The 26,890-nt window shown below is 44.6% G+C and overlaps 1 protein-coding gene across 1 annotated transcript in view; it reads right to left on the bottom strand.

Moving 5' to 3' along the window:
• Positions 1–26,890, bottom strand: part of LOC112240382 (caM kinase-like vesicle-associated protein) — a 66,085-nt gene that overhangs the window by 19,088 nt on the left and 20,107 nt on the right. Inside the window, exons 3-4 of the mRNA XM_042316421.1 lie at positions 12,523–12,654; positions 6,810–6,884 (exon numbers count right to left, since the gene is read on the bottom strand). Coding sequence (XP_042172355.1) covers positions 6,810–6,884; positions 12,523–12,654 — 207 coding nt within the window. The remainder of the gene's footprint in view (positions 1–6,809; positions 6,885–12,522; positions 12,655–26,890) is intronic.

Raw genomic sequence — 26,890 nt, 5'->3', positions numbered from 1 at the left:
CTCTCTCAATATTACCCCTGGAACAACGGCTCCCTGGTCTCTCTCATCATTACCCCTGGTCTCTAACATCATTAATCCTGGTCTGTCTCATCATTACCCCTGGTATCTAACATCATTACCCTGGTCTCTCTCATCATTGCCCTTGGAACAACGGCTCCCTGGTCTCTCTCATCATTACCCATGGAACAAAGGCTCCCTGGTTTCTCGCATCATTACCCCTGGAACAATGGCTCCCTGGTCTCTCTCATCATAACCCCTGGTCTCTCTCTCATTACCCCTGGTCTCTCTCATCATTACCCCTGGTGCAACGGCTCCCTGGTCTCTCTCATCATTACCCATGATCTCTCTCATCATTACCCCTGGTCCAACGGCTCCCTGGTCTCTCTCATCATTACCCCTGGTCTGTCTCTCATCATTACCCCTGGTCTCTCTCATCATTACCCCTGGTTTCTCCCATCAATCCCCCTTGTCCAACGACTCCCTGGTCTCTCTCTCTCTCATTACCCCTGGTCCACCGACTCCCTGGTCTCTCTCATCATTACCCCTGGTTTCTCCCATCAATCCCCTTGTCCAACGACTCCCTGGTCTCTCTCTCTCTCATTACCCCTGGTCCACCGACTCCCTGGTCTCTCTCATCATTACCCCTGGTCTCTCCCATCATTACCCCTGGTCTCTCATCATTACCCCTGGTCTCTCTCATCATTACCCCTGGTCCAACGGCTCCCTGGTCTCTCTCATCATTACCCCTGGTCTCTCTCATCATTACCCCTGGTCTCTCCCATCATTACCCCTGGTCTCTCTCATCATTACCCCTGGTCTCTCTCATCATTAGCCCTGGTACAACGGCTCCCTGGTCTCTCTCATCCTTACCCCTGGTCCAACGGCTCCCTGGTCTCTCTTATCATTACCCCTGGTCTCTGTCATCATTACCCCTGGTCCAACGGCTCCCTAGTCTCTCATCATTACCCCTGGTCTCTCTCTCATCATTAATCCTGGTCTCTCTCTCATCATTACCCCTTGTCTCTCTCATCATTACCCCTGGTCCAACGGCTCCCTGGTCTCTCTGATCATTACCCCTGGTCTCTCTAATCATTACCCCTGGTCTCTCTCATCATTACCCCTGGTCCAACGACTCCCTGGTCTCTCTCGTCATTACGCCTGGTCTCTCTCTCATCATTACCCCTGGTCTCTCTCTCATCATTATCCCAGGTCTCTCTCATCATTACCCCTGGTCTCTCTCATCATTACCCCTGGTCTCTCTCATCATTACCCCTGGTCTCTCTCTCATCATTACCCCTGGTCTCTCTCTCATCATTACCCCTGGTCTCTCTCATCATTACCCCTGGTCTCTCTCATCATTACCCCTGGTCCAACAACTCCCTGGTCTCTCTCTCATCATTACCCCTAGTCTCTCTCATCATTATCCCTGGTCTCTCTCATCATTACCCCTGGTCTCTCTCATCATTACCCCTGGTCTCTCTCATCATTACCCCTGGTCTCTCTCTCATCATTACCCCTGGTCTCTCTCTCATCATTACCCCTAGTCTCTCTCTCATCATTATCCCTGGTCTCTCTCATCATTACCCCTGGTCTCTCTCATCATTACCCCTGGTCTCTCTCTCATCATTACCCCTGGTCTCTCTCTCATCATTACCCCTGGTCTCTCTCGCATCATTACCCCTGGTCTCTCTCATCATTACCCCTGGTCTCTCTCATCATTACCCCTGGTCTCTCTCATCATTACCCCTGGTCTCTCTCTCATCATTAGCCCTGGTCTCTCTCTCATCATTATCCCTGGTCTCTCTCTCATCATTATCCCTGGTCTCTCTCATCATTACCCCTGGTCTCTCTCATCATTACCCCTGGTCTCTCTCTCATCATTACCCCTGGTCTCTCTCTCATCATTACCCCTGGTCTCTCTCATCATTATCCCTGGTCTCTTTCTCATCCTTACCCCTGGTCCAACGGCTCCCTGGTCTCTCTTATCATTACCCCTGGTCTCTGTCATCATTACCCCTGGTCCAACGGCTCCCTAGTCTCTCATCATTACCCCTGGTCTCTCTCTCATCATTAATCCTGGTCTCTCTCTCATCATTACCCCTTGTCTCTCTCATCATTACCCCTGGTCCAACGGCTCCCTGGTCTCTCTGATCATTACCCCTGGTCTCTCTAATCATTACCCCTGGTCTCTCTCATCATTACCCCTGGTCCAACGACTCCCTGGTCTCTCTCGTCATTACGCCTGGTCTCTCTCTCATCATTACCCCTGGTCTCTCTCTCATCATTATCCCAGGTCTCTCTCATCATTACCCCTGGTCTCTCTCATCATTACCCCTGGTCTCTCTCATCATTACCCCTGGTCTCTCTCTCATCATTACCCCTGGTCTCTCTCTCATCATTACCCCTGGTCTCTCTCATCATTACCCCTGGTCTCTCTCATCATTACCCCTGGTCCAACAACTCCCTGGTCTCTCTCTCATCATTACCCCTAGTCTCTCTCTCATCATTATCCCTGGTCTCTCTCATCATTACCCCTGGTCTCTCTCATCATTACCCCTGGTCTCTCTCATCATTACCCCTGGTCTCTCTCTCATCATTACCCCTGGTCTCTCTCTCATCATTACCCCTAGTCTCTCTCTCATCATTATCCCTGGTCTCTCTCATCATTACCCCTGGTCTCTCTCATCATTACCCCTGGTCTCTCTCTCATCATTACCCCTGGTCTCTCTCTCATCATTACCCCTGGTCTCTCTCGCATCATTACCCCTGGTCTCTCTCATCATTACCCCTGGTCTCTCTCATCATTACCCCTGGTCTCTCTCATCATTACCCCTGGTCTCTCTCTCATCATTAGCCCTGGTCTCTCTCTCATCATTATCCCTGGTCTCTCTCTCATCATTATCCCTGGTCTCTCTCATCATTACCCCTGGTCTCTCTCATCATTACCCCTGGTCTCTCTCTCATCATTACCCCTGGTCTCTCTCTCATCATTACCCCTGGTCTCTCTCATCATTATCCCTGGTCTCTTTCTCATCATTACCCCTGGTCTCTCTCATCATTACCCCTGGTCTCTCTCATCATTACTCCCTGGTCTCTCTCATCATTATCCCTGGTCTCTCTCATCATTACCCCTGGTCTCTCTCATCATTGCCCCTGGTCCAACGACTCCCTGGTCTCTCTCACCATTACCCCTGGTCTCTCTCATCATTACCCCTGGTCTCTCTCATCATTACCCCTGGTCTCTCTCATCATTACCCCTGGTCTCTCTCTCATCATTACCCCTGGTCTCTCTCATCATTACCCCTGGTCTCTCTCATCATTACCCCTGGTCTCTCTCATCATTACCCCGGGTCTCTCTCATCATTACCCCTGGTCTCTCTCATCATTACCCCTGGTCTCTCTCTCATCATTACCCCTGGTCTCTCTCATCATTACCCCTGGTCTCTCTCTCATCATTACCCCTGGTCTCTCTCTCATCATTACCCCTGGTCTCTCTCATCATTACCCCTGGTCTCTCTCTCATCATTACCCCTGGTCTCTCTCATCATTACCCCTGGTCTCTCTCTCATCATTACCCCTGGTCTCTCTCTCATCATTACCCCTGGTCTCTCTCTCATCATTACCCCTGGTCTCTCTCATCATTACCCCTGGTCTCTCTCATCATTACCCCTGGTCTCTCTCATCATTACCCCTGGTCTCTCTCTCATCATTACCCCTGGTCTCTCTCATCATTACCCCTGGTCTCTCTCTCATCATTACCCCTGGTCTCTCTCTCATCATTACCCTGGTCTCTCTCTCATCATTACCCCTGGTCTCTCTCTCATCATTACCCCTGGTCTCTCTCATCATTACCCCTGGTCTCTCTCATCATTACCCCTGGTCTCTCTCATCATTACCCCTGGTCTCTCTCATCATTACCCCTGGTCTCTCTCATCATTACCCCTGGTCTCTCTCATCATTACCCCCGGTCTCTCTCATCATTACCCCTGGTCTCTCTCATCATTACTGTCCTGTTTTATATATCCCATAACAATCTGTTTCAAACAAATTATTAAAGCAATCACAGCTATCCAATAAGAGCCCTTTGAGCCAGGAGCTAACCCAATGAGCTGTTAGACGCTATCATTTCTGTAAACTACCTGATTAAAAAAGTGTAGGTGTATGTGTGTATGTGTGTGTGTGTGCCTGTATGTGTGTGTGGACAAGTCATGCCGTATGATTTTTAATAATCATTGTTACTCTGCCTCATCAATTTTGATGTTATTTCCAGCCAGCCTTGTTGCTGTATCTCTAGTGAATAGAGAAAGTGTATGTGTCCGTCACTAGTGAATAGAGACAGGGACAGAGAGGGACAGAGAGAGGGACAAAGAGAGAGGGACAGAAGTAATGGACAAAGAGAGAGGGACAAAGAGAGAGGGACAGAGAGAGAGGGACAAAGAGAGAGGGACAAAGAGAGAGGGACAAAGAGAGAGGGACAAAGAGAGAGGGACAGAGAGAGAGGGACAAAGAGAGAGGGACAGAGAGAGAGGGACAAAGAGAGAGAGACAGAGGGACAGAGAGAGAGGGACAAAGAGAGAGGGACAGAGAGAGAGAGGGACAGAGAGAGAGGGACAAAGAGAGAGAGAGGGACAGACAGTGGGACAGAGAGAGAGGGACAAAGAGAGAGAGACAGAGAGAGAGGGACAAAGAGAGAGGGACAAACAGAGAGAGACAGAGACAGAGGGACAGAGAGAGAGAGGGTCAGAGAGAGAGGGACAAAGAGAGAGAGAGGGACAGACAGTGGGACAGAGAGAGAGGTACAGAGAGAGAGGGACAAAGAGAGAGAGACAGAGACAGATGGACAGAGAGAGAGGGACAAAGAGAGAGGGACAGAGAGAGAGGGACAGAGAGAGAGAGGGACAGAGAGAGAGGGACAGAGAGAGACAGGAGATTGTTGGGGGCATCTAAAGAAGTGAAGCTACAGTTTTATTGATTTGAACTTCAGTCAAAACTCTCAAGGTGATGAAAAGAAATAGGATGAAAACAGAACAGACCAGGGCCTGGTTTCCCTCAAGCCTCTTAAGGCCTGGTTTAAGGAGCAGGCCTCCCTCTACTATTAGTCCTGTATCCTGTATTAGCTGGCCGTATAGCTACCTGTAGCCCCCCCCCTCTACTATTAGTCCTGTATCCTGTATTAGCTGGCCGTATAGCTACCCCCCTCTACTATTAGTCCTATATCCTGTATTAGTTCTGTATCCTGTATTAGCTGGCCGTAGCTAGCCCCCTACTATTAGTCCTGTATCCTGTATTAGCTGGCCGTATAGCTACCCCCCCCTCTACTATTAGTCCTGTATCCTGTATTAGCTGGCCGTATAGCTACCCCCCTCTACTATTAGTCCTGTATCCTGTATTAGCTGGCCGTATAGCTACCCCCCCCTCTACTATTAGTCCTGTATCCTGTATTAGCTGGCCGTATAGCTACCCCCCTACTATTAGTCCTGTATCCTGTATTAGCTGGCCGTATAGCTACCCCCCTCTACTATTAGTCCTGTATCCTGTATTAGCTGGCCGTATAGCTACCCCCCTCTACTATTAGTCCTGTATCCTGTATTAGCTGGCCGTATAGCTACCCCCCCCTCTACTATTAGTCCTGTATCCTGTATTAGCTGGCCGTTATAGCTACCCCCCTCTACTATTAGTCCTGTATCCTGTATTAGCTGGCCGTATAGCTACCTGTAGCCCCCCTCTACTATTAGTCCTATATCCTGTATTAGCTGGCCGTATAGCTACCTGTAGCCCCCTGTATTAGCTGGCCGTCTACTATTAGTCCTGTATCCTGTATTAGCTGGCCGTATAGCTACCCCCCTCTCTACTAGTAGTCCTGTATCCTGTATTAGCTGGCCGTATAGCTACCTGTAGCCCCCCTCTCTACTATTAGTTCTGTATCCTGTATTAGCTGGCCGTATAGCTACCTGTAGCCCCCCCCCCTCTACTATTAGTCCTGTATCCTGTATTAGCTGGCCGTATAGCTACCCCCCTCTACTATTAGTCCTGTATCCTGTATTAGCTGGCCGTATAGCTACCCCCCCTACCTACTATTAGTCCTGTATCCTGTATTAGCTGGCCATATAGCTACCCCCCTCTACTATTAGTCCTGTATCCTGTATTAGCTGGCCATATAGCTACCCCCCCTACTATTAGTCCTGTATCCTGTATTAGCTGGCCGTATAGCTACCCCCCGTCTACTATTAGTCCTGTATCCTGTATTAGCTGGCCGTATAGCTACCCCCCCCTCTACTATTAGTCCTGTATCCTGTATTAGCTGGCCGTATAGGTACCCCCCTCTACTATTAGTCCTGTATCCTGTATTAGCTGGCCGTATAGCTACCTGTAGCCCCCTCTACTATTAGTTCTGTATCCTGTATTAGCTGGCCGTATAGCTACCCCCTCTACTATTAGTTCTGTATCCTGTATTAGCTGGCCGTATAGCTACCCCCCTCTACTATTAGTTCTGTATCCTGTATTAGCTGGCCGTATAGCTACCTGTCCTGTAGCCCCCCCTACTATTAGTCCTGTATCCTGTATTAGCTGGCCGTATAGCTACCTGTAGCCCCCCGTCTACTATTAGTCCTGTATCCTGTATTAGCTGGCCGTATAGCTACCCCCCCCCCTCTACTATTAGTCCTGTATCCTGTATTAGCTGGCCGTATAGCTACCCCCCTCTACTATTAGTCCTGTATCCTGTATTAGCTGGCCGTATAGCTACCCCCTCTACTATTAGTCCTGTATCCTGTATTAGCTGGCCGTATAGCTACCCCCCCTGTACTCACAGCTCCTGGATGATGAAGTACTCCTTCCGCGTCTCGAAAGTGTCGATCATTTGGAGAATGTTTGGATGGTTGACCCTGGAACAGCCAGAGGAGGAGACACATTTTTACATTAACCAAGTGTTACACTGAGTCCCATAAGGCACCCTATTCCTTATTTAGTGCCTATGGGTCCTGCTCAGAAGTAGTGCACTATATACAGGGAAAAGGGTGGCATTGGGGACAAACAACCAGTGGAGGACAGATTCAGACACAGAAACCAGCGAAGGAGAGATTCAGACACAGAAACCAGCGAAGGAGAGATTCAGACACAGAAACCAGCGAAGGAGAGATTCAGACACATAAACCAGCGAAGGAGAGATTCAGACACATAAACAGAAACCAGCAAAGGAGAGATTCAGACACAGAAACCAGCGAAGGAGAGATTCAGACACATAAACCAGCGAAGGAGAGATTCAGACACATAAACAGAAACCAGCAAAGGAGAGATTCAGACACAGAAACCAGCGAAGGAGAGATTCAGACACATAAACAGAAACCAGCGAAGGAGAGATTCAGACACAGAAACCAGCGAAGGAGAGATTCAGACACAGAAACCAGCGAAGGAGAGATTCAGACACAGAAACCAGCGAAGGAGAGATTCAGACTCAGAAACCAGCAGAGGAGAGATTCAGACTCAGAAACAGAAACCAGCGAAGGAGAGATTCAGACACAGAAACAGAAACCAGTGAAGGAGAGATTCAGACACAGAAACCAGCGAAGGAGAGATTCAGACACATAAACAGAAACCAACGAAGGAGAGATTCAGACACAAACAGAAACCAGCGAAGGAGAGATTCAGACACAGAAACAGAAACCAGCGAAGGAGAGATTCAGACACATAAACAGAAACCAGCGAAGGACAGATTCAGACACATAAACAGAAACCAGCGAAGGACAGATTCAGACACATAAACAGAAACCAGCGAAGGACAGATTCAGACACATAAACAGAAACCAGCGAAGGAGAGATTCAGACACAGAAACCAGCGAAGGAGAGATTCAGACACATAAACAGAAACCAGCGAAGGAGAGATTCAGACACAGAAACCAGCGAAGGAGAGATTCAGACACAGAAACCAGCGAAGGAGAGATTCAGACACAGAAACCAGCGAAGGAGAGATTCAGACACAGAAACAGAAACCAGCGAAGGAGAGATTCAGACACAGAATCCAGCGAAGGAGAGTTTTGGACACATAAACAGAAACCAGCGAAGGACAGATTCAGACACAGAATCCAGCGAAGGAGAGTTTTGGACACATAAACAGAAACCAGCGAAGGAGAGATTCAGACACATAAACAGAAACCAGCGAAGGAGAGATTCAGACACAGAAACCAGCGAAGGAGAGATTCAGACACATAAACAGAAACCAGCGAAGGAGAGATTCAGACACAGAAACCAGCGAAGGAGAGATTCAGACACAGAAACCAGCGAAGGAGAGATTCAGACACAGAAACCAGCGAAGGAGAGATTCAGACACAGAAACAGAAACCAGCGAAGGAGAGATTCAGACACAGAAACCAGCGAAGGAGAGATTCAGACACATAAACAGAAACCAGCGAAGGAGAGATTCAGACACAGAAACCAGCGAAGGAGAGATTCAGACACAGAAACCAGCGAAGGAGAGATTCAGACACAGAAACCAGCGAAGGAGAGATTCAGACACAGAAACAGAAACCAGCGAAGGAGAGATTCAGACACAGAATCCAGCGAAGGAGAGTTTTGGACACATAAACAGAAACCAGCGAAGGACAGATTCAGACACAGAATCCAGCGAAGGAGAGTTTTGGACACATAAACAGAAACCAGCGAAGGAGAGATTCAGACACAGAAACCAGCGAAGGAGAGATTCAGACACAGAAACCAGCGAAGGAGTGATTCAGACACAGAAACCAGCGAAGGAGAGATTCAGACACAGAAGCTAGCGAAGGAGAGATTCAGACTCAGAAACCAGCGAAGGAGAGATTCAGACACAGAAACCAGCGAAGGAGAGATTCAGACTCAGAAACAGGAAGCAGTGAAGGAGAGATTCAGAAACAGAAACCAGCGAAGGAGAGATTCAGACACAGAAACAAGAACCAACAAAGGAGAGATTCAGACACAGAAACAGGAAGCAGCGAAGGAGAGATTCAGACACAGAAACAGGAAGCAGCGAAGGAGAGATTCAGACTCAGAAACCAGCAGAGGAGAGATTCAGACTCAGAAACAGGAACCAGTCCATCCTCCTGAGGTAGGATGGACCATTTAAGGTTGTCGGTGATGTGCACGCTGAGGAACTTGAAGATTTTCCCCCTGTTGATGTGGATGGGGGAGTGCTCCCTCTGCTGTCTCCTGAAGCCCTCACCTTGTTGTTGTTGGTAATCAAACCTACCACTGTTGTGTTGTCTGAAAAATTGATGATTGAGTTGAAAATATGTGAGGCCATGCAGCCATGGTGTTGAAGGCTGAGCTGTAGTCGATGAACAGCATTCTTACATAGGTATCCCTCTTGTCCAGATGAGATAGGGCAGTGTGCAGGCGATTGTATTGTCTGTGGATCTATTTGGGCTGTAAGCAAATTGAAGTAGGTCTAGGGTGTCAGGTAGGGTGGAGGTGATGTGATCCTTAAATAGTCTCTCAAAGCACTTCATGATGACTGAATTGTGTGCTACCGGGCCATAATAATTTAGTTCAGTCACCTTTGCTTTTATGGGTATAGGAACAATGGTGAACATCTTGATGGACGTGGGGACAGCAGACTGGGATAGGGAAAGATTGAATATTGTTACAGGCTGGTTTTTCCATTTATGTTTTGAGGTCGACTTTGGAACATATAGCTCCTTTGCACCGATCGGTGCCTCCTCGTTAGTGGGAAGGGGTTTCACCTGTGCTGGCCCAGGTGCTGTTTAACGGTGGTTGTCCCAGTGCTCCCGTTGTTTTGATAGATGCAGAGGGTTAACACCTTCAGTTGGCGCTCCCTATTTAGAGTTCAATACCAACAATCCTTTATCTGATTTTGTTTTGCTAGTGGGCGCTCATGGTGGGTGTCTTTTAGGGTCCAGTTGTTGTTGCTAGGCAACTTTCAGTGGACCCCCCCCTCATGAGTGTCTTTCAGAACCCTTCCTAGAACCCAACCTGTTTTGTTCTGGTTGTTGGTTTGTTCCCTGGGGAACGTAACAATATGTCCCTGAAACATTTTATTAAAAACACTCCAGCCAGCTGGTCTGCACGTGTTCTGACACTGCTAGGGATGCCGTCTGGGCCGGCAGCCATGCGAAGGTTAACACACTTACATGTCTTACTCACGTCGGCCACGGAGAACGAGAGCGGAGGTGGCCTGCATTGGCAGTACTGTGTTTTCCTCGAAGAGGGCGAAGAAGGTTTTTAGATTGTCCTGGAGCAAAGCGTCGGTGTCCACGACGTGGCTGGTTTTCCCTTTATAGTCCGTTATTGTCTGGAGAAACTGACACATTACGTCTAGTGTCTGAGTCGTTGTATTGCGACTCCACTTTGTCTCTGTACTGACGATTTGCCTGTCTGATTGCCCTACGGAGGGCATAGCTGCACTGTTTGTACTCGTCCATGTTCCCAGTCACCTTGCCGTCGTGAAATATGGTTGTTTGCTCTTTCAGTTTTGTGCGAATGCTGCCTTATATCCATAGTTTCTGGTTTGGATAAGTTCTAATCATCACACAGGGAACAACATCCTCTACGCACTTCCTGATGAACCCAGTCACAGTGGGAACAACATCCTCTACGCACTTCCTGATGAACTCAGTCACAGTGGGAACAACATCCTGTACGCACTTCCTGATGAATTCAGTCACAGTGGGAACAACATCCTCTACGCACTTCCTGATGAATTCAGTCACAGTGGGAACAACATCCTCTACGCACTTCCTGATGAACTCAGTCACAGTGGGAACAACATCCTCTACGCACTTCCTGATGAATTCAGTCACAGTGGGAACAACATCCTCTACGCACTTCCGGATGAACTCAGTCACAGAGTCAGTGAATACGTCAATGTTATTCTCAGACGCAACGCAGAACTTTTATTCCAGAAATCATAAAATGGTTTGACAACCCTGTTCGTAAGCTTAAATCAAACTCAACCATTTATATTTTCCAGTAATGAAGACATGGATGTCTTAAAAAAGGACTATGCAAAATGGGTCAACTTTGAGCACCTCCTATCTCCTGAAAGTATTGACATTCATTCCCAAAAAGTCACTTTTGGACCACTTCCACCATGGGCAAACATGTAGGAAAGGTTTTGTACAAATCAAAAGGGGTGCACACAGGGCCTCCCGAGATGTGCCTAAGGCTACTAGAGATCCTGGTTCAAGTCCAGGGCCTGTCGCAGCTGGCCGCGACCGGGAGACCCATGCACAATTGGCCCAGTGTCATCTAGGTTAGTGGAGGGTATGGCCGGCAGGGATGTTCTTATCCCATTGCGCTCTAGTGACTCCTGTGGCGGGCCGGGCATGATTGCCAGGTGTACGGTGTTTGGTTTCCGGGTTAAGCCGGCATTGTGTCAAGAAGCAGTACAGCTTGGTTGGGTTGTGTTTCGGAGGACACACGGCTCTCAACCTTTGCTTTTCTCGAGTCCATACGGGAGTTGCAGCGATGGGACAAGACTGTAACTACCAATTGTATATCACTAAATTGGGGGGGGGACATTTAAGAAACAAAAAAGGGGTGCATACAGAAAGTGACTGAAATCATATGGAAGTACCCTGCAGTGACTGAAATCATATGGGAGTACCCTGCAGTGACTGAAATCATATGGAAGTAGCCTGCAGTGACTGAAATCATATGGAAGTACCCTGCAGTGACTGAAATCATATGGAAGTACCCTGCAGGGACTGAAATCATATGGGAGTACCCTGCAGGGACTGAAATCATATGGGAGTACCCTGCAGTGACTGAAATCATATGGAAGTACCCTGCAGTGACTGAAATCAAATGGAAGTACCCTGCAGTGACTGAAATCATATGGAAGTACCCTGCAGTGACTGAAATCATATGGGAGTACCCTGCAGTGACTGAAATCATATGGAAGTACCCTGCAGTGACTGAAATCATATGGAAGTACCCTGCAGTGACTGAAATCATATGGAAGTACCCTGCAGTGACTGAAATCATATGGGAGTACCCTGCAGTGACTGAAATCATATGGGAGTACCCTGCAGTGACTGAAATCATATGGAAGTACCCTGCAGTGACTGAAATCATATGGGAGTACCCTGCAGTGACTGAAATCATATGGGAGTACCCTGCAGTGACTGAAATCATATGGAAGTACCCTGCAGTGACTGAAATCATATGGGAGTACCCTGCAGTGACTGAAATCATATGGGAGTACCCTGCAGTGACTGAAATCATATGGGAGTACCCTGCAGTGACTGAAATCATATGGGAGTACCCTACAGTGACTGAAATCATATGGAAGTAGCCTGCAGTGACTGCTGGTTTGTTCCTTTAAATTAAGACCTGTTTGTCGTCATTGTAGAAAACTGAGAAGCAAAAACTGTCAGACACTGTGGGCCTCAGTAGCTATACCCTCAGTGATAGCATTACATGTTCTGTTATTAGCTGCTACAATTTCAACTTCTACTCAGATACAGTACAGGAGGAAAGAATCATTTCAACAGAGAGGGGGTCTGTCTCTCTGTACATCAGGGGATCACGTACATTTTGAGGATCAGGATTTCATTCTTGGCAGCCTTGCGTACTTTCCTCCCGTCCTTCTTGAGAAACTTCTTACAGACAAAGACCTTGTTGGTCTGTCTGTCTTTAGCCATACACAGCTCACAGAACTCCTTCCTGCAGACAGGGAGTGGGGAGAGGGAGGAGAGGGAGAAGAGAGAAGGTAGAGAGTGAAGAGAGAGGGTGTGAGAGAGAAGAGAGGATGAGAGAGAAGGTAGAGAGTGAAGAGAGAGGGTTGAGAGAGAGAACAGAGGGTTGAGAGTGAAGAGAGAGGGTTGAGAGAGAGAACAGAGGGTGAGAGAGAAGGTAGAGAGTGAAGAGAGAGGGTTGAGAGAGAGAAGAGAGAGTGAGAGAGAAGGTAGAGAATGAAGAGAGAGGGTTGAGAGAGAGAAGAGAGGGTGAGAGAGAGAAGAGAGGGTGAGAGAGAGAACAGAGGGTGAGAGACAGTGATAGAGCAAAAGAGAAAGGAGGCAGAGGAGAACATAATCAGGACAGATGCATTTTAAAGCAGCACTCCTCAATCTCTGTTAATGCCTAAAAACATTCCCAGCAGACAAAAACGCAAGGTTAGGGCCATATTAGGCAGACCGACATGTTTTAAATGGCTTTAAAACAAAACAGGCCACGAAGAGCGATCGGGCAGAGCAGACACAGAGAAACACGCATGCCAAAATGCATTTGGAGTGGTTATTAGACTACACATGCCAAAATGCATTTGGAGTGGTTATTAGACTACACATGCCAAAATGCATTTGGAGTGGTTATTAGACTACACATGCCAAAATGCATTTGGAGTGGTTATTAGACTACACATGCCAAAATGCATTTGGAGTGGTTATTAGACTACACATGCCAAAATGCATTTGGAGTGGTTATTAGACTACACATGCCAAAATGCATTTGGAGTGGTTATTAGACTACACATGCCAAAATGCATTTGTGTCTGCAAAAGCATTAACACACAACCACTTTATGTCGGAAAGACAGAAAGACTGAGGACTGCATCTTTAAAAGTAACATAGTGGTTAACAGACTACATAATGAACAGAGTGGTTATTAGACTACATAATGAAAAGAGTGGTTATTAGACTACATAATGAACAGAGTGGTTATTAGACTACATAACGAACAGAGTGGTTAACAGACTACATAATTAACAGAGTGGTTATTAGACTACATAATGAACAGAGTGGTTATTAGACTACATAATGAACAGAGTGGTTATTAGACTACATAACGAACAGAGTGGTTAACAGACTACATAATTAACAGAGTGGTTAACAGACTACATAATTAACAGAGTCTACATATTTCTGGTTGATGATTTAAGAGGATTTAAATTAAAGTGGGCTGGATGGAGACTTTTCAACCTCAGTCATTATCTACAGCACAGTACCAGGATCTACCTCAGTCATTATCTCCAGCACAATACCAGGATCTACCTCAGTCATTATCTCAGCACAATACCAGGATCTACCTCAGTCATTATCTCAGCACAATACCAGGGTCTACCTCAGTCATTATCTCCAGCACAATACCAGGATCTACCTCAGTCATTATCTCAGCACAATACCAGGGTCTACCTCAGTCATTATTTCCAGCACAATACCAGGGCTACATACGTGAAAACTAAACATTTCTATGTTTTGTAGAAACAAATATTACGTTTTTAAAAACAGCGATTTTGAAACTCTATGATAATTTTGAGTGTCATGCGGAGCAGGCAAACACCCTCGCCAGATCATAGAAACGCCCCGTTTTCACACATGTACACTGGAGACGATGAAGTTGAAAAGTGGCTTCAACTCCATTCACTTGAGATAAATTACTAAACACCAAATACTGACAGACAAATCCCAACTTCCATTGCATTAATATTGACAGGAAACTTCAACCTGACATCATGAATATGACCACATGGTTTCCCCTTTACCTCAACCTGATACATTATGAATAATGAATATGACCACATGGTTTCCCCTTTACCTCAACCTAATACATCATGAATAATGAATATGACCACATGGTTTCCCCTTTACCTCAACCTGACATCATGAATATGACCACATGGTTTCCCCTTTACCTCAACCTGACATCATGAATAATGAATATGACCAAATGGTTTCCCCTTTACCTCAGCCTGACATCATGAATTTGACCACATGGTTTCCCCTTTACCTCAACCTGACATCATGAATAATGAATATGACCACATGGTTTCCCCTTTACATCAACCTGACATCATGAATATGAACACATGGTTTCCCCTTTACCTCAACCTAACATCATGAATATGACCACATGGTTCCCCCTTTACCTCAGCCTGACATCATGAATAATGAATATGACCACATAGTTTCCCCTTTACCTCAACCTGACATCATGAATATGACCACATGGTCTCCCCTTTACCTCAACCTGACACATCATGAATAATGAATATGACCACATGGTTTCCCCTTTACCTCAACCTGACATCATGAATAATGAATATGAACACATGGTTTCCCCTTTACCTCAACCTGACATCATGAATATGACCACATGGTTTCCCTTTACCTCAACCTGACATCATGAATATGACCACATGGTTTCACCTTTACCTCAACCTGACATCATGAATATGACCACATGGTTTCCCCTTTACCTCAACCTGACATCATGAATATGACCACATGGTTTCCCCTTTACCTCAGCCTGACATCATGAATATGACCACATGGTTTCCCCTTTACCTCAACCTGACATCATGAATAATGAATATGACCACATGGTTTCCCCTTTACCTCAACCTGACATCATGAATATGACCACATGGTTTCCCCTTTACCTCAACCTGACATCATGAATAATGAATATGACCACATGGTTTCCCCTTTACCTCAACCTGACATAATGAATATGACCACATGGTTTCCCCTTTACCTCAACATGACATCATGAATATGACCACATGGTTTCCCCTTTACCTCAACCTGACACATCATGAATAATGAATATGACCACATGGTTTCCCCTTTACCTCATTCTGACATCATGAATATGACCACATGGTTTCCCCTTTACCTCAACCTGACATCATGAATATGACCACATGGTTTCCCCTTTACCTCAACCTGACATCATGAATATGACCACATGGTTTCCCCTTTACCTCAACCTGACATCATGAATAATGAATATGACCACATGGTTTCCCCTTTACCTCAGCCTGACATCATGAATATGACCACATGGTTTCCCCTTTACCTCAACCTGACATCATGAATAATGAATATGACCACATGGTTTCCCCTTTACCTCAACCTGACATCATGAATATGACCACATGGTTTCCCCTTTACCTCAACCTGACATCATGAATATGACCACATGGTTTCCCCTTTACCTCAACCTGACATCATGAATAATGAATATGACCACATGGTTTCCCCTTTACCTCAACCTGACATCATGAATATGACCACATGGTTTCCCCTTTACCTCAACCTGACATCATGAATATGACCACATGGTTTCCCCTTTACCTCAACCTGACATCATGAATAATGAATATGACCACATGGTTTCCCCTTTACCTCAACCTGACATCATGAATATGACCACATGGTTTCCCCTTTACCTCAACCTGACATCATGAATAATGAATATGACCACATGGTTTCCCCCTTGACATCATGAATAATGACCACATGGTTTCCCCTTTACCTCAACCTGACATCATGAATATGACCACATGGTTTCCCCTTTACCTCAACCTGACATCATGAATATGACCACATGGTTTCCCCTTTACCTCAGCCTGACATCATGAATATGACCACATGGTTTCCCTTTTACCTCAGTCTGACATCATGAATAATGAATATGACCACATGGTTTCCCCTTTACCTCAACCTGACACATCATGAATAATGAATATGACCACATGGTTTCCCCTTTACCTCAACCTGACATCATGAATATGACCACATGGTTTCCCCTTTACCTCAACCTGACATCATGAATATGACCACATGGTTTCCCCTTTACCTCAACCTGACATCATGAATATGACCACATGGTTTCCCCTTTACCTCAACCTGACATCATGAATATGACACATGGTTTCACCTCAACCTGACATCATGAATAATGAATATGACCACATGGTTTCCCCTTTACCTCAACCTGACATCATGAATATGACCACATGGTTTCCCCTTTACCTCAACCTGACATCATGAATATGACCACATGGTTTCCCCTTTACCTCAACCTGACACATCATGAATAATGAATATGACCACATGGTTTCCCCTTTACCTCAACCTGACATCATGAATATGACCACATGGTTTCCCCTTTACCTCAACCTGACATCATGAATATGACCACATGGTTTCCCCTTTACCTCAACCTGACATCATGAATAATGAATATGACCACATGGTTTCCCCTTTACCTCAACCTGACATCATGAATATGAACACATGGTTTCACCTTTACCTCAACCTGACATCATGAATAATGAATATGACCACATGGTTTCCCCTTTACCTCAACCTGACATCATGAATATGACCACATGGTTTCCCCTTTACCTCAGCCTGACATCATGAATATGACCACATGGTTTCCCCTTTACCTCAACCTGACATCATGAATAATGAATATGACCACATGGTTTCCCCTTTACCTCAACCTGACATCATGAATATGACCACATGGTCTCCCCTTTACCTCAACCTGACACATCATGAATAATGAATATGACCACATGGTTTCCCCTTTACCTCAACCTGACATCATGAATAATGAATATGAACACATGGTTTCCCCTTTACCTCAACCTGACATCATGAATATGACCACATGGTTTCCCTTTACCTCAGTCTGACATCATGAAAAATGAACACATGGTTTCCCCTTTACCTCAACCTGACACATCATGAATAATGAATATGACCACATGGTTTCCCCTTTACCTCAACCTGACATCATGAATATGACCACATGGTTTCACCTTTACCTCAACCTGACATCATGAATATGACCACATGGTTTCCCCTTTACCTCAACCTGACATCATGAATATGACCACATGGTTTCCCCTTTACCTCAACCTGACATCATGAATATGACCACATGGTTTCCCCTTTACCTCAACCTGACATCATGAATATGACCACATGGTTTCCCCTTTACCTCAACCTGACATCATGAATATGACCACATGGTTTCCCCTTTACCTCAACCTGACATCATGAATATGACCACATGGTTTCCCCTTTACCTCAACCTGACATCATGAATAATGAATATGACCACATGGTTTCCCCTTTACCTCAACCTGACATCATGAATATGACCACATGGTTTCCCCTTTACCTCAACCTGACATCATGAATATGACCACATGGTTTCCCCTTTACCTCATTCTGACATCATGAATATGACCACATGGATTCCCCTTTACCTCAACCTGACATCATGAATATGACCACATGGATTCCCCTTTACCTCAACCTGACATCATGAATATGACCACATGGTTTCCCCTTTACCTCAGCCTGACATCATGAATAATGAATATGACATCATGAATGGTGGTTTCCCCTTTACCTCAACCTGACATCATGAATATGACCACATGGTTTCCCCTTTACCTCAACCTGACATCATGAATATGACCACATGGTTTCCCCTTTACCTCAACCCATCATGAATATGACCACATGGTTTCCCCTTTACCTCAACCTGACATCATGAATATGACCACATGGTTTCCCCTTTACCTCAACCTGACATCATGAATATGACCACATGGTTTCCCCTTTACCTCATGACATCATGAATATGACCACATGGTTTCCCCTTTACCTCAACCTGACATCATGAATAATGAATATGACCACATGGTTTCCCCTTTACCTCAACCTGACATCATGAATAATGAATATGACCACATGGTTTCCCCTTTACCTCAACCTGACATCATGAATATGACCACATGGTTTCCCCTTTACCTCAACCTGACATCATGAATATGACCACATGGTTTCCCCTTTACCTCAACCTGACATCATGAATATGACCACATGGTTTCCCCTTTACCTCAACCTGACATCATGAATAATGAATATGACCACATGGTTTCCCCTTTACCTCAACCTGACATCATGAATATGACCACATGGTTTCCCCTTTACCTCAACCTGACATCATGAATATGACCACATGGTTTCCCCTTTACCTCAACCTGACATCATGAATATGACCACATGGTTTCCCCTTTACCTCAACCTGACATCATGAATATGACCACATGGTTTCCCCTTTACCTCAACCTGACATCATGAATATGACCACATGGTTTCCCCTTTACCTCAACCTGACATCATGAATATGACCACATGGTTTCCCCTTTACCTCAACCTGACATCATGAATATGACCACATGGTTTCCCCTTTACCTCAACCTGACATCATGAATATGACCACATGGTTTCCCCTTTACCTCAACCTGACATCATGAATATGACCACATGGTTTCCCCTTTACCTCAACCTGACATCATGAATAATGAATATGACCACATGGTTTCCCCTTTACCTCAACCTGACATCATGAATATGACCACATGGTTTCCCCTTTACCTCAACCTGACATCATGAATAATGAATATGACATGGTTTCCCCTTTACCTCAACCTGACATCATGAATATGACCACATGGTTTCCCCTTTACCTCAACCTGACATCATGAATAATGAATATGACCACATGGTTTCCCCTTTACCTCAACCTGACATCATGAATATGACCACATGGTTTCCCCTTTACCTCATGACATCACCTGAATATGAATATGAATATGACCACATGGTTTCCCCTTTACCTCAACCTGACATCATGAATATGACCACATGGTTTCCCCTTTACCTCAACCTGACATCATGAATAATGAATATGACCACATGGTTTCCCCTTTACCTCAACCTGACATCATGAATGAATATGACCACATGGTTTCCCCTTTACCTCAACCTGACATCATGAATATGACCACATGGTTTCCCCTTTACCTCAACCTGACATCATGAATATGAATATGACCACATGGTTTCCCCTTTACCTCAACCTGACATCATGAATATGACCACATGACCTCAACCTGACATCATGAATATGACCACATGGTTTCCCTTTACCTCAACCTGACATCATGAAAATTGAACACATGGTTTCCCCTTTACCTCAACCTGACATCATGAATATGACCACATGGTTTCCCCTTTACCTCAACCTGACATCATGAATATGACCACATGGTTTCCCCTTTACCTCAACCTGACATCATGAATAATGAATATGACCAAATGGTTTCCCCTTTACCTCAACCTGACATCATGAATATGACCACATGGTTTCCCCTTTACCTCAACCTGACATCATGAATATGACCACATGGTTTCCCCTTTACCTCAGCCTGATATCATGAATATGACCACATGGTTTCCCCTTTACCTCCTGACATCATGAATAATGAATATGACTGACATCATGAATATGACCACATGGTTTCCCCTTTACCTCATGACATCATGAATAATGAATATGACCACATGGTTTCCCCTTTACCTTGACATCAATAATGACCTCAACCTGACATCATGAATATGACCACATGGTTTCCCCTTTACCTCAACCTGACATCATCATGAATGACATCATGAATATGACCACATGGTTTCCCCTTTACCTCAACCTGACATCATGAATATGACCACATGGTTTCCCCTTTACCTCAACCTGACATCATGAATGACATCATGAATATGACCACATGGTTTCCCCTTTACCTCAACCTGACATCATGAATATGACCACATGGTTTCCCCTTTACCTCAACCTGACATCATGAATATGACCACATGGTTTCCCCTTTACCTCAACCTGACATCATGAATAATGAATGACCACATGGTTTCCCCTTTACCTCAACCTGACATCATGAATATGACCACATGGTTTCCCCTTTACCTCAACCTGACATCATGAATATGACCACATGGTTTCCCCTTTACCTCAACCTGACATCATGAATATGACCACATGGTTTATGACCCATTTACCAACCTGACATCATGAATATGACCACATGGTTTCCCCTTTACCTCAACCTGACATCATGAATATGACCACATGGTTTCCCCTTTACCTCAACCTGAATATGACATGAATAACCTGACATCATGACCACATGGTTTCCCCTTTACCTCAACCTGACATCATGAATATGACCACATGGTTTCCCCTTTACCTCAACCTGACACATCATGAATAATGAATATGACCACATGGTTTCCCCTTTACCTCAACCTGACATCATGAATATGACCACATGGTTTCACCTTTACCTCAACCTGACATCATGAATATGACCACATGGTTTCCCCTTTACCTCAACCTGACATCATGAATATGACCACATGGTTTCCCCTTTACCTCAACCTGACATCATGAATATGACCACATGGTTTCCCCTTTACCTCAACCTGACATCATGAATAATGAATATGACCACATGGTTTCCCCTTTACCTCAACCTGACATCATGAATAATGAATATGACCACATGGTTTCCCCTTTACCTCAACCTGACATCATGAATATGACCACATGGTTTCCCCTTTACCTCAACCTGACATCATGAATATGACCACATGGTTTCCCCTTTACCTCAACCTGACATCATGAATATGACCACATGGTTTCCCCTTTACCTCAACATCATGAATATGACTGGTTTCCCCTTTACCTCAACCTGACATCAATGAATATGACCACATGGTTTCCCCTTTACCTCAACCTGACATCATGAATAATGAATATGACCACATGGTTGGTTTCCCCTTTACCTCAACCTGACATCATGAATATGAATATGACCACATGGTTTCCCCTTTACCTCAACCTGACATCATGAATATGACCACATGGTTTCCCCTTTACCTCAACCTGACATCATGAATAATGAATATGACCACATGGTTTCCCCTTTACCTCAACCTGACATCATGAATATGAACACATGGTTTCCCCTTTACCTCAACCTGACATCATGAATATGACCACATGGTTTCCCCTTTACCTCAACCTGACATCATCATGAATAATGAATATGACCACATGGTTTCCCCTTTACCTCAACCTGACATCATGAATATGACCACATGGTTTCCCCTTTACCTCAACCTGACATCATGAATAATGAATGACCACATGGTTTCCCCTTTACCTCAACCTGACATCATGAATATGACAACATGGTTTCCCCTTTACCTCAACCTGACATCATGAATATGACCACATGGTTTCCCCTTTACCTCAACCTGACATCATGAATATGACCACATGGTTTCCCCTTTACCTCAACCTGACATCATGAATATGACCACATGGTTTCCCCTTTACCTCAACCTGACATCATGAATATGACCACATGGTTTCCCCTTTACCTCAACCTGACATCATGAATATGACCACATGGTTTCCCCTTTACCTCAACCTGACATCATGAATATGACCACATGGTTTCCCCTTTACCTCAACCTGACATCATGAATAATGAATATGACCACATGGTTTCCCCTTTACCTCAACCTGACATCATGAATATGACCACATGGTTTCCCCTTTACCTCAACCTGACATCATGAATATGACCACATGGTTTCCCCTTTACCTCAACCTGACATCATGAATATGACCACATGGTTTCCCCTTTACCTCAACCTGACATCATGAATAATGAATATGACCACATGGTTTCCCCTTTACCTCAACCTGACATCATGAATATGACCACATGGTTTCCCCTTTACCTCAACCTGACATCATGAATATGACCACATGGTTTCCCCTTTACCTCAACCTGACATCATGAATATGACCACATGGTTTCCCCTTTACCTCAACCTGACACATCATGAATAATGAATATGACCACATGGTTTCCCCTTTACCTCAACCTGACATCATGAATATGACCACATGGTTTCCCCTTTACCTCAACCTGACATCATGAATATGACCACATGGTTTCCCCTTTACCTCAACCTGACATCATGAATATGACCACATGGTTTCCCCTTTACCTCACTCTGACATCATGAATATGACCACATGGATTCCCCTTTACCTCAACCTGACATCATGAATATGACCACATGGTTTCCCCTTTACCTCAACCTAACATCATGAATATGACCACATGGTTTCCCCTTTACCTCAACCTGACATCATGAATATGAATATGACCACATGGTTTCCCCTTTACCTCAACCTGACATCATGAATATGAATATGACCACATGGTTTCCCCTTTACCTCAACCTGACATTATGAATATGACCACATGGTTTCCCCTTTACCTCAACCTAACATCATGAATATGACCACATGGTTTCCCCTTTACCTCAGCCTGACATCATGAATATGACCACATGGTTTCCCCTTTACCTCAACCTGACATCATGAATAATGAATATGACCACATAGTTTCCCCTTTACCTCAACCTGACATCATGAATATGACCAAATGGTCTCCCCTTTACCTCAACCTGACATCATGAATAATGAATATGACCACATGGTTTCCCCTTTACCTCAACCTGACATCATGAATATGACCACATGGTTTCCCCTTTACCTCAACCTGACATCATGAATATGACCACATGACCTCATCATGAATATGACCACATGGTTTCCCCTTTACCTCAACCTGACATCATGAATATGACCACATGGTTTCCCCTTTACCTCAACCTGACATCATGAATATGACCACATGGTTTCCCCTTTACCTCAACCTGACATCATGAATATGACCACATGGTTTCCCCTTTACCTCAACCTGACATACCATGAATATGACCACATGGTTTCCCATTTACCTCAACCTGACATCATGAATATGACCATATGGTTTCCCCTTTACCTCAACTTGACATCATGAATAATGAATATGACCACATGGTTTCCCCTTTACCTCACCCTGATATCATGAATATGACCACATGGTTTCCCCTTTACCTCAACCTGACATCATGAATATGACCACATGGTTTACACTTTACCCCAGCCTGACATCATGAATATGACCACATGGTTTCCCCTTTACCTCAACCTGAATAATGAATATGACCACATGGTTTCATCATGACATCATGAATATGACCACATGGTTTCCCCTTTACCTCAACCTGACATCATGAATATGACCACATGGTTTCCCCTTTACCTCAACCTGACATCATGAATATGACCACATGGTTTCCCCTTTACCTCAACCTGACATCATGAATATGAATATGACCACATGGTTTCCCCTTTACCTCAACCTGACATCATGAATATGACCACATGGTTTCCCCTTTACCTCAACCTGACATCATGAATAATGAATATGACCAAATGGTTTCCCCTTTACCTCAACCTGACATCATGAATATGACCACATGGTTTCCCCTTTACCTCAACCTGACATCATGAATATGACCACATGGTTTCCCCTTTACCTCAACCTGACATCATGAATATGACCACATGGTTTCCCCTTTACCTCAGCCTGACATCATGAATATGACCACATGGATTCCCCTTTACCTCAACCTGACATCATGAATATGACCACATGGTTTCCCCTTTACCTCAACCTGACATCATGAATATGACCACATGGTTTCCCCTTTACCTCAACCTGACATCATGAATATGACCATCACATGGTTTCCCCTTTACCTCAACCTGACATCATGAATATGACCACATGGTTTCCCCTTTACCTCAACCTGACATCATGAATAATGAATATGACCAAATGGTTTCCCCTTTACCTCAGCCTGACAGCATGAATTTGACCACATGGTTTCCCCTTTACCTCAACGTGACATCATGAATATGACCACATGGTTTCCCCTTTACCTCAACCTGACATCATGAATATGACCACATGGTTTCCCCTTTACCTCAACCTGATACATCATGAATATGACCACATGGTTTCCCCTTTACCTCAACCTGACATCATGAATATGACCACATGGTTTCCCCTTTACCTCAACCTGACATCATGAATAATGAATATGACCACATGGTTTCCCCTTTACCTCAACCTGACATCATGAATATGAATATGACACATGGTTTCCCCTTTACCTCAACCTGACATCATGAATATGACCACATGGTTTCCCCTCAACCTACCTGAATATGACAACCTGACATCATGAATATGACCACATGGTTTCCCCTTTACCTCAACCTGACATCATGAATATGAACACATGGTTTCCCCTTTACCTCAACCTGACATCATGAATATGACCACATGGTTTCCCCTTTACCTCAACCTGACATCATGAATATGACCACATGGTTTCCCCTTTACCTCAACCTGACATCATGAATATGACCACATGGTTTCCCCTTTACCTCAACCTGACATCATGAATATGACCACATGGTTTCCCCTTTACCTCAACCTGACATCATGAATATGACCACATGGTTTCCCCTTTACCTCATTCTGACATCATGAATATGACCACATGGTTTCCCCTTTACCTCAACCTGACATCATGAATATGACCACATGGTTTCCCCTTTACCTCAACCTGACATCATGAATATGACCACATGGTTTCCCCTTTACCTCAACCTGACATCATGAATAATGAATATGACCAAATGGTTTCCCCTTTACCTCAGCCTGACAGCATGAATTTGACCACATGGTTTCCCCTTTACCTCAACGTGACATCATGAATAATGAATATGACCACATGGTTTCCCCTTTACCTCAACCTGACATCATGAATATGACCACATGGTTTCCCCTTTACCTCAACCTGACATCATGAATATGACCACATGGTTTCCCCTTTACCTCAACCTGACACATCATGAATAATGAATATGACCACATGGTTTCCCCTTTACCTCAACCTGACATCATGAATATGACCACATGGTTTCCCCTTTACCTCAACCTGACACATCATGAATAATGAATATGACCACATGGTTTCCCCTTTACCTCAACCTGACATCATGAATATGACCACATGGTTTCCCCTTTACCTCAACCTGACATCATGAATATGACCACATGACCTCATACATCATGAATATGACCACATGGTTTCCCCTTTACCTCAACCTGACATCATGAATATGACCACATGGTTTCCCCTTTACCTCAACCTGACATCATGAAAAATGAATATGACCACATGGTTTCCCCTTTACCTCAACCTGACATCATGAATATGACCACATGGTTTCCCCTTTACCTCAACCTGACATCATGAATATGACCACATGGTTTCCCCTTTACCTCAACCTGACATCATGAATAATGAATATGACCACATGGTTTCCCCTTTACCTCAACCTGACATCATGAATAATGAATATGACCACATGGTTTCCCCTTTACCTCAACCTGACATCATGAATATGACCACATGGTTTCCCCTTTACCTCAGCCTGACATCATGAATATGACCACATGGTTTCCCCTTTACCTCAACCTGACACATCATGAATAATGAATATGACCACATGGTTTCCCCTTTACCTCAACCTGACATCATGAATATGACCACATGGTTTCCCCTTTACCTCAACCTGACATCATGAATATGACCACATGGTTTCCCCTTTACCTCAACCTGACATCATGAATATGACCACATGGTTTCCCCTTTACCTCAACCATGAATATGACCACATGGTTTCCCTTTACCTCATCACATCATGAATATGACCACATGGTTTCCCCTTTACCTCAATGACATCATGAATATGACCACATGGTTTCCCCTTTACCTCAACCTGACATCATGAATATGACCACATGGTTTCCCCTTTACCTCAACCTGACATCATGAATAATGAATATGACCACATGGTTTCCCCTTTACCTCAACCTGACATCATGAATATGACCACATGGTTTCCCCCTTTAATATGACCCATGGTTTCCAGCCTGACATCATGAATATGACCACATGGTTTCCCCTTTACCTCAACCTGACATCATGAATAATGAATATGACCACATGGTTTCCCCTTTACCTCAACCTGACATCATGAATATGACCACATGGTTTCCCCTTTACCTCAACCTGACATCATGAATCATGAATATGACCATGGTTTCCCCTTTACCTCAACCTGACATCATGAATATGACCACATGGTTTCCCCTTTACCTCAACCTGACATCATGAATATGACATCATGAATATGAATATGACCACATGGTTTCCCCTTTACCTCAACCTGACATCATGAATAT

The sequence above is a fragment of the Oncorhynchus tshawytscha genome, unplaced genomic scaffold (genome assembly GCF_018296145.1).
Source record: "Oncorhynchus tshawytscha isolate Ot180627B unplaced genomic scaffold, Otsh_v2.0 Un_contig_1394_pilon_pilon, whole genome shotgun sequence".
Lineage (NCBI taxonomy): Eukaryota > Metazoa > Chordata > Actinopteri > Salmoniformes > Salmonidae > Oncorhynchus > Oncorhynchus tshawytscha.
The sequence above is the reverse complement of the archived record's forward strand: the minus strand, read 5'-3'. Positions and strand labels throughout refer to the sequence as shown.